Source organism: Physeter macrocephalus, unplaced genomic scaffold (genome assembly GCF_002837175.3).
Source record: "Physeter macrocephalus isolate SW-GA unplaced genomic scaffold, ASM283717v5 random_465, whole genome shotgun sequence".
NCBI classification, from domain to species: domain Eukaryota; kingdom Metazoa; phylum Chordata; class Mammalia; order Artiodactyla; family Physeteridae; genus Physeter; species Physeter macrocephalus.
The window spans coordinates 46,021-56,570 of NW_021145751.1; the positions used below are offsets into that span (position 1 = coordinate 46,021).

At 44.9% G+C, this 10,550-nt stretch overlaps 1 protein-coding gene across 1 annotated transcript in view; it reads right to left on the bottom strand.

Moving 5' to 3' along the window:
• Nucleotides 1-8,899, bottom strand: part of LOC102975592 (coiled-coil domain-containing protein 93) — a gene marked incomplete at its 5' end in the record, with an annotated part of 53,935 nt that extends 45,036 nt beyond the window's left edge. The window contains 2 exon segments of the mRNA XM_055083010.1: nt 1,027-1,063; nt 8,799-8,899. Of these exon segments, the coding sequence (XP_054938985.1) occupies nt 1,027-1,063; nt 8,799-8,899 (138 nt within the window).
• Between the last annotated feature and the right edge of the window lie 1,651 nt (nt 8,900-10,550).

Here is a 10,550-nt window from a genome sequence, read left to right on the forward strand (position 1 = left end):
CCCGTTGCGGAGCACAGGCTCCAGACGCGCAGGCTCAGCGGCCATGGCTCAGGGGCCCAGCCGCTCCGCGGCATGTGGGATCCTCCCGGACCGGGGCACGAACCCGTGTCCCCTGCATCGGCAGGCGGACTCTCAACCACTGCGCCACCAGGGAAGCCCCTGGACTCTACTTTTTAAGAGGCCACTGGCCAATTTAGTTAGCATGTTATTATTGAAAAGGCAGTGGATAAGAGCACAGGCTTTGATGTCACACAGATCTGGGCTCAGATTCTTATTATGGCACTTTAGGAGCTGTGTGATCTTAGACCAATCACTGAGCCTCTCTGAACCTCAGCTTTCTGCCCTGAAAAACAGAAATAAGTAACTTCCTCATAGAGTTGTTCAGAGGAATAAGTGAAAAAATACATGTAGAGCCCTGAACAAAGGGCCTGAACACAGGAAAGGTTTGGCACTATAAGATTTATAGGCCTGCCTTGCTGCTGACAATTAAGAATCATGAATGAATACTGATACATACAAAAAAAATACATGAATGAAGAGAAATCCTTGATACTCTTTTATGAACTTATAAAACCCCATCCTGACTTTCCGTTTTTTCCACACCAGGCTGTCTTAGTACAGGGCCAGCCTGTAACACACGCTGTGCTCTCTCTCACTGCCAGCAGCCTGCTCACACCTGTGTAGGGCCTCTCTCATCAGATGAGGAGTGCTAAGGGCTCTGGGAGTGGAGTTATTACGGCCTTCTGCTTGACCCTGGTGTCATGACTTCCAACCACCCTTCACTTCCAGTCCCATGATGAGGTGTTGCCTCAGCTCCCCGCCCTGCAGGGGCAACAGACTGAGGATGCCATGAGGGAGATTCAGGGGCCAAAGGCAGCTGGCACATCCCCGCTGCCCGGGGCTGCCCGAGGACCAGAGCCCTGCTGTCCCAGCCCTGCTGGGAGTCTGTCCGTGTCAGACAGAGGCAAAGGGGAGGCGCACTTGCGTCTCTCAGACATTCTCTCCCATTAGCCAAGCTTTTCTTACCTTCTCTGCTTTGCTCCGGTGGCTAAATCCATACCTCCTGCAAGCCACAAAAGAAGGGAGCTCAATTACTATTCAAAAAATAAATCTGATCACAGGCATTTTCGTTGGATTTTTATATGAAAAGCACCAGAAAGAATTCAGGCTATTGGTGACTGGAGAACATGTTTCAAGGGCCTAAACCAAAAACATATTCCACTGTTTTTGAATAAAGGGCCCGCCATTCTATTTGCCATATAAATACTATAAATGGGAACTCTTCCTGCAGAGTGCAACGTTCTCTTTAAGTGCGACTATGACTCTTTGAATTGGGAACTGTATCTCAGATCCACGGTTTAAGCTAAAAGCCTTAAAAATATCTGTATGATATGTGAATGTGTTTGCTCAAGCTAAACATGCTCTCTAAATGACTACTTTCATAACCTCATGTCCAGCCCATTTTTTATTCTCAAACACAATCCAAGCATAACGCCAATAATGTTGTGTGCTCACTTCACGCCAAGTTTAAATTCAAAGATGCTCACAAATGCACTTTAGTTTAAATTAGCTTTTCAGGTTCTAATTAATATCTATTTTTTAAAGCAATGCAAAAACCATTCAACCTAGAACAAAAACCATAATGCAAAACACCCAAACTCACTTACCTTTAAATAGTTTTTAAGGAAATAAAATCACATGCAACCATTCAAGAAAAACAAATTAAGGGCTCCTGCTCTGCCCTCACTCACACCTCACCCTGCTTGCTGGGTCAGGTGCTGGCCTCTGACCTGGTCTCGGGCCTCCACACCCCCTCTTCCTTCCCCATCCCTTATTCAACCTCCCGCTGGCCTGGCCCGCATCTGTCACTGGCAGGGAACACATGCCCTTGTGGGCACTGTCACTAGGGCCTCCCTTCCACGGCCCCAACAACCGCTGAGCCTCACGGCCAGCAGGTCACCTTCCCCACTCCTGTGCATCGGCCCCTGAGCAGAGCTCTGCACACACTGTGCTATTCTCCTGGCTCCTCCTACTTTCCTATTCACTCCTCACACCTCAGCTCTAAAGCCACCTCTTCTTTGAAGCATTCCCAGACTTTGCTTTGGATGGTTTTAGTCACTTCCAAAAGTCAGTTCCACTTTCAACCTGAAAATCTCCATCTGGGACCATTGCTTTGCCTGCCGTGTGATGGGTGTGAAGGGAAACACACACCTGGGCACAGGATTCCTTAGAACTTTGCTGACACATCACAGGCTTAGTTTACAGTTGAGTCTGGTATACAAGGTGGGTTGGGAAGTAGAAGTCAGGACAATGGGTTTAGCTAGAGTCTTCATTCTGGTGCCAGCAAACTGTGTGACATGGGGGAAACTGCTTCACCTCTCTGAGCTTTGTACCACTGATACGGGATTGCAAACATGATCCCAAGCCCTGTTTAAACAGCTTCCATAGGATTTCTATAAATTACCACTGATGGTACAGGAGGGCTGGGAGGAGATACAAACTACAGGCTGGGTAGTTTGGGTTGGAAACTTTTCAATTGCTCAAACATTCTGCCCTGGCTGATCCATCCCTGTGCCTGTATGTGTTCCCCCTACTTCCTGGACAGAAATCACGTCCAACTGCCTGTTTGCCTGTCTGCATCCTTCTCCAAGAAAATGGAGAAATCAAGAAGCCAAAAGCATCACCCGACCTTGCAATAGGTTGTCTTATAACTGGAGAGACCAAAAGTCACTGCTGGTTACACTGTGCCCATCCTCTGGGCACAGATCTACAGGCCCAAAGTGCAGCAGACCAAAGTTATGTTTTGAGTATCCACCCAAATCCTGTAGAGGACCTTATGGCAGATTCAGTGAACTGGCTTAGTCAACATCTAGCATCTTTCTATACCGTGGAGGCAGGAGAACAAACAACTCTATTTTCCATACTCTCTTGCACTTGGGGTTCGGAATACTACTTAGGTTCCATCAGTGAGATGCATTTGCTGGAGTTCTGAATGTGCAGCAGTTAGAGAAGGAGACAGCAAAAGTACAAAGGATTCACTGCACTGCTGCGGATCACAGCAGCAGTAACCTGGTTCTGGGGCCAGAAGCTGTCTCGGTGGTTTTCTGATTTTGGCAGTGGGTGGTTTCTTTGTCAGCAGCTGCAGTACCAGCTTCCCAACTCCACAGGCTGTTCACTAGTTTCCTGATGATGGAGGCAGAAGCAGCATCCTAGGCAGCCCAGATCTAATGTGACACTTGAGAAGTGACCCTGCTCAGCCTACATCACGTCTCTTAACTCCTCCCATCCAGCCCTGCAATCAATCCTTTCTGCTGAAACTAGCGGGAAGGTTTTGTGTCCTGAACCAGGGAGCGCTGACCAACAGAGGGTCTCTCTGAAGTTTCCCACTCCTAGAAGTGTCCTTGCACCCTGGGTATTCTTTTGTTTCCCAGGCCTTCAGTCTGTGGAGACCTTCAGGGCAGAAGACATACCCTCAGGCAGATGGGCCTTATCTAAGGCCCAGGAACTTTACAGATTTTCCATATAAAGCAGTAAACAGCTAAATCTGAGTAATTCAATTCCCAGGTCCCAGCTACTTCTCCTTAAAGACAGAGGCTCTGGGAAGACTTTTCTGACCACCCCAAACTAGGTGAGGCCCACACAGATATGCACTTCTATGTTGACACCCACGGGGTACAATAATTATGTGTTATGTGCAATCTGTCCGTTGAGCCCTGGAGGGGAGGAAATTTGCTTCATTCACTTTTTTTCTTTACATTTTTTAAATGGAGGTATAATTCATATAACATAAAATTCACCATTTTAAAATGTATACTTCAGTGGGTTTTAGTGTATACACTATTTTGTGCGACCACCACTACTGTCTAATTCTAGAATAGTTCCATCACCCAAAGAGCTCCACACCTAATATATATAAATAGCAGTTAGTCCAATTTTCCCCATCCTCTTCCCCTGGCAACCACTAATCTACTTTCTGTCTCTGTGGATTTGCCTATTCTGAACATTTTACATAAATGGAATCATACAACACGTGGCCTTTTGTGCCTGGATTCTTTCACTTAGCATGCTTTCAAAGTTCATCAATATTATAGCATGAATCAGTACTTAATGCCTTTTCATGACTAAATAGTATCCCATTGTATGAAAAAACCACATTTTGTCTGTCCATTCAGCAGCTGATGGACATCTGGTTTGTTCCCACTTTTTGGTGACTGTGAATAGTGCTGCTATGAATATTCACTTTTGTATCCCCAGCGTCTAGTGCAGTGCCTGGCACATAGTAGGTACTTGATTAACGTCTGCTGAATGAAGAGTCCCGCTGACTCTTCTAAAGGTTTCCTTCTCCATGTGACATAGTGGCAACGCTTCCATGACAAAAAAGAGCTGTCCTCAGCTGCCTATCAACGCCTGCCTCATTTGCTCACTGGTCCCACATCTCTGGGAGACCCTTCCGTGCTGTTTGAGTTTCACCAGGAGAACATGATACCCTTTTGCGGCCTATCATCCTCACAAAGAGCAGGGAGATGCTTCAACTTATTTCTACTACAAACACATTTACTTCTCTTTCATCCTTCCTAGAGCATCCTTTCATGCTGTATCCTACAACCTACCTTTCCTCCTGCCCTGTCAGCTGGGCCCTTTCCTCTCAAGCGCCAGCCTGATATGCAGTGCCACGTGCTTCAGCGCGCTCCTGGATTTCCCGTCGTTGGCTCTGACCCGCCAACCCGGCTGACGTGTACACCGTCAACACCAACAGAGCTCCAGCCCTCTCACCACCCAGTCACTTCCTCACACTCCAGACCCAGGACTTGGTCTTTATCATCAAGGATGTACATCTTCTACAACTTTAAATTAGTGTTCACATACCCAAGTTATTCCGGACATACTTAAACATGTTCAATAACTGAAGCATATATTAAACATTTTTAAATTTAACTTATTAAAATTCTGTTCCTGAGCCACACTAGTCACACTGTTAAGTGCTCAACGGTCACACGTGCTACTGGCTACCAAACTGCACATCACAGTTCTAGAAAACAAGCTAACTTTCTCCCCTAGGGCAAAGTCAGACAGATATCAAATCATCTGGAATCCAGAACAAATCAGGGGCAGAAAAAAGCCCTAAACACTAAGGACTGTGGATTCTGTTCTTTGTTCATTCAATGAGCATTTACTAAATACCTCTATGAGCATGTCATGGGCCTTCAGAGGGGACACAGGTTGGGAGAGACATGTCATATGCACTTAAAATGCATTTCCCCACAGTGACAGTTTCATAGTGTGGTTAGTTGTTTAAGTTTAGCTCTTAAAAGTTGATTGGACCCATAATATAATTGAAATACTATAAAGATACAATTGTGTTTAAGTCTAAAATTGAAACTATGAGTCTTGCTTTTCCAACAACGTAACATTTAAACAAATATACCCAACATGTTTTTAACAAGACGCACAGTCCGTAAGGTCCTCAGCATAGTTGGCCAGGCTCAAAGTCTAGCCTTATTTGAGCAACTGAAAGTCAAAAAAGGGAGAAGAAACTGGGATGCGGGCCTCAAAGCCAGATGCTCTGCGGGCTTAGGCTGATGACTGACCTCTAACCCCAAAGAAGAAACACTGTTTTCAGACCTCCTTATTCTAGGAGTCAAAATACTTTCCCTCTTGTCAAGAGGTGAGATGAAGAGGAAAACAGAAGCACTGACAACAGATGAGGGGTTAGGATTCCTAGGTGGGGCTGAGCAATTAAGGGGGAGGCAGGGAGGAGTGCAATGAGTCCCAGAGGCAGCAGGGGCCCAGCCCTGCCGGATTAGGAAGGAAAGGGAAGAGGGTAAGGCTTCTCATAAAGGGGCTGGAGGGAGGGCTGGAGCTGGGGGTAATGAGAACATAGGGACAAGGAGAACTGAAAGGAGGGGCTCAGGTTAGGCTCCTCATTTGAATCTAAAGGTCACATTTAAGGGCATTTGAGAACTGAAAACTGCTGCTGCTCAGGATGATGGTGGTGAAGGTGATGGTGGTGATGGTGATAGTGATGAAGAGGGAGATGATGGTGATGATGATGATGAGGGTGGTGATGATGATGATGATGGTGGTGGTGATGGTGATGATGATGATGGTGGTGGTGATGATGATGATGATGGTGGTGGTGATGGTGATGATGATGATGGTGGTGGTGATGGTGATGATGATGATGGTGGTGGTGATGGTGATGATGATGATGAGGGTGGTGATGATGATGATGATGGTGATGATAGTGATGATGATGATGGTGTTGGTGGTGGTGGTGACAGCACCTAACAGTTGACATTTCCTTTTTCTCCATGAGACAAACTGTTCAAAGTCCTTCATAAAGACACTGTTATGTAATCCTCATCGAATGGGAAAGATCTCAAGCAGTGGAAAGTATTGACTTAAAACCCAATGGGAAGAGTAAGAGAGACAGAAAGGAGGCGAGCAGCCTTCCCAAGGAAGGGGAATAAAAGAACACTTCTTGGGGCTGTAAATTTTTTTTTTTTAAGAAGATGTTGGGGGTAGGAGTTTATTAATTAATTTATTTATCTTGGCTGTGTTGGGTCTTCGTTTCTGCGCGAGGGCTTTCTCTAGTTGCGGCGAGCGGGGGCCTCTCTTCATCGCGGTGCGTGGGCCTCTCACTATCGCGGCCTCTCTTGCTGCAGAGCACAGGCTCCAGACGCGCAGGCTCAGTAGTTGTGGCTCACGGGCCTAGTTGCTCCGCGGCACGTGGGATCCTCCCAGACCAGGGCTTGAACCCGTGTGCCCTGCACTGGCAGGCAGATTCTCAACCACTGCGCCACCAGGGAAGCCCATTGGGGCTATAAGTTTTATCCCATTTGCTCTGTCAGTTGTAATAACCACTCTCTGGTTGTTCAGTCTCAGATCAAACAACCAACGCTGGGCCTGTCTTCCTAAAATCAAGAACCAAACTCTCACCAGAGGCTCAAACAACATTTGTAGATAATAATGATGACATGTTTCTGGAGTCCAGAAAACCTGAGTTCAAGTCCCAGTTTGAGGCTCTTACTAGTTCTTAATAGTTAGCAGTTGACCTTGGGCAGGTTATTTTTTAACCTTTCTGAATGCTGTCTTCATCATTCTCAAAAAGGGGAATGAGCTGAATAAACCATCAGAATTCTCCACCTTCACAAACTCACCCTCTCCTTACCAGAAACTCATTAAAAAAAAAGGCAAAATAACCCCATTTCCTAAAAAAAAGCAAAGAAAGGCTTCATCAAACACCCCACCCCAGGCTCAGAAATCAGGAGTCAGCATGATCCCACCAATAAGAACTAAGGCTAGTTCTGAGACATGTACTGGATATTGGAAAAAATTGGATATTGGAAGTATGAACAATACAAACTACCAAAAACCACACTTCCCTAAGTCTTGTCTGGCTCTGGAACATGTGACACTCCCAGAGGCTGCCTCTCCAGCTCTGGCTCGTCCGGACCAGCGCAGTCTCGTGTGCCCACCTGCAGCTGAGGGGTGGCTAGAGAGCCCCCCTCACAGTGTCCAAGGCGTGCAACTCGTCCAGTGGCACGGGACCTCACACCCGAAGGGCCCTGCATTTGGCTGTTGCCGCTGTCATGAAATCCTTAATGATTAATCATTATTCATGATTCTCAGCGGCCTAAGGTGCCCTGTATTTTCATTTTACACAGATTGGGCCCTGTAAATTATGTCGCTGGTCTGGAGGTGCCTGACTTAGAAGCAGCTCAATTCGCAGCAACAGCTGGTGAGCTGTGGGGCAGCCCTCATGCTCAGGTCAGGGTCAGAACTAACAACTTCCTTTGAATGAAACGGACTAGCTTTCATTCTCAGGAAGAAAGGATCTGAGCCCGCATTACTCTCTCAAAAACAAACAAATGAACAAACAGAAAGTGGCAACTGCAATTCCATTTGAGAGATGGAATAAGTAAGGCAATTAAGCCTTAATTTCCTTCTGGTTGTCTCCAGTACCCTAGAGGGAGAAGCCATCCGATGCTCACTTGGAGATGCTAGTGGCAGTGCTGTTACTCCCAGCCCCCCGGTGAGGGCTGGGTTATGAGCAGGGCAGCACACAGCAATCACTCGGAGCAGAGGGTAAGGAAGCACAGGAGACATACTCACATCAAGGAATCAGTGGCCCTAAGTAGAAAATTCAGGACACAAAGGAAGGTTAATACCCAGAGTCAAGCAAAAAATTCAACGAGAAGAAGCATTTCCGTGTGTGTGTGTGTGTGTCTGTGTGTGTGTGTCTGTGTGTGTGTCTGTGTGTGTCTGTGTGTCTGTGTAACTGAAAACCGAGGCTATAAAAACTGTATTTTTAAAAATTAGAGATGTTTTTAAGAAGTGACAAAACTACTTCTAAATTCTTCATTTTCCTGGTCAGGACAATTCTTCACAGGGAACCAAAACTATTAGACTCTGAGACAAAGTAAAACTGCTGTAGCTGCTTTCAATTCTGAGTTTACCTGAAGACGTTAACGAACGGCAGGGGCATGAAGAGCAGCCCTCCTGAGCCGCTGCACATGCCCCGTGCTCCCCAACTCCCTGAGAAGGGCAGGGCCGGGGATGCCAGCTTGGAGAGGAACTTCAAAGATCAGGCCTCTGCCACCCCCAGAGAAGCTACCCACAGAAACTGAGCTAATTCAACACCAGGGAGAAAAGTCCCCCGTGTCGGCAGTCACAGGCTCAAACCCGTAAACTCAGGTGAAGACCGACCAAGTTCATCCCAGTGAAGCAATTTAAATTAGCTTTTCTTTTCAATGGTCTCATCAAATGGACACTTCAGACTGGGCCGCCTTCCTTACCTGCCATATTCCAGAAGTGTCGTGTGGACCCGTGATTCTTCATCCAGCAGCTCCTCTGCCCCCCGCTGGCGTCTGTACTTCCGACGGGGCTTGTAGGCATCCTAAGAGGTGGACGAGGCAGAGAGTTACTAAGCGTGAGAAGGCTGGTCCAGCCTGTCGGGGCGGGAGTCCTTTCCCGTGGCAGTGGGCATACAGCTCCCCTTCAGGGGACAGCTGGCACACGGCGACTGCCTTCAAGGAGCCTGCCCCTTTGATTTTTACACTGTAGCAAGTATTTCCACCCAATCTATTGCTTGTCAACTTCGTTTAATCTTGTTGGGTTTTTTTGTCCTATGACATTTTAATATTTCATGCAATCAGACTTATCAATCATCTTACTTCCTAACCCAGGGACTGTAAAAAAAAAAAAAAGCTCTTGTATGTTATTTTTAGATTATATTTAGCCTTTTAATCTATTCAGAATTTTTTGGGAGGGTATAGTGAAAGGTAGGTATCTATAGATATATGTTTTTCTCTGAATGGAAAATTAAGAATCCCAACATCATCAATTTAATAGTCTATCCTTTCTTTGATTTAAAATGACAACTATATACATATATATAAAACATGTACCAATATTATCCTCTTCAATTCCTCTTGCTTTATGAGTCTTTATCTTGTCTCCACTGTTCTTTTTCAAATTTCCTGGCTATTCTTACACATTTTCTCTTCCAAATGAATTCTAGCATCAGCTTGTCAAGTTCATTATGAAAAACTGTTGAGCTTTGACTAGAATCACATCAAATTTATACATTACTTTGGGAAGAACTGACATCTCTATAATACTGAATCTTGCCTTGAAAAGCAAGATTTACCTCTCTGTTCAAATCCTTTTTATTCTTTAATAAAATTTTCCAGAAAAAAATACAAACTTTCCAGTCACTACATATCCAGACCTTTCTACCACCCAGAGACATAAACTGTGCAACAATCACAGATATACATGTTAACCTAGAATGTTTAAAAAAAAATTCTCTCATGGCATAGAAATCTCCATTTCTTGAACTCCAATACCAGAAAAGGAAAGTAAATACAAACCCTTCAGAGATATATATCTCTTTACAAAAGTGTTTTGAGGTTTATCCTTAAAAAACTTATAAAAACACTAAATGCACTTTAAACTTTCAATGACTTTTAAAAATTATTAGAGTATTATTTAGTCACAAATGTAGAAACACAGACCTCTTTTGTGTAGGACACATTCTGAAACTGCATATATATATATATATATATATATATACATATATATTTCCTAAACAAAGTACACGGCACGTAGTAGGTGCTCAATTAATGTAGGTCTTCACTCCCAGACGACCTGGTTTGTCATTCTACCCCAAATGACTGTCCTTCTTGACTGCCAAACCGGCATCAAACAATACCTTAATAATATTTGCTCAGGGCTCTGGGTGCAAACAGGCAGCTGTTTGTGCAAGGTATTCCAGTTTGTCCGTGGATCTTTTCTTCTCCACTAGCGGAGTTCACCACACCTAATCTCTACCTGGACATCACCAGGACAAGCATACTATCAGGTTTCTCCAGACAGTGGTATTTTTATGCTAATTAGAATTGTTCCCCTCTTGATAATTCTTGTTAACTTTATTATTATCTCACTTTTTGTTATGAAAAGTTTCAAACATACAGAAAAACATCCTTTCTGTAACATATATAATCTCAACAATTTTGTGGAAAAGGAATGAAACAGGTGCTGGGATG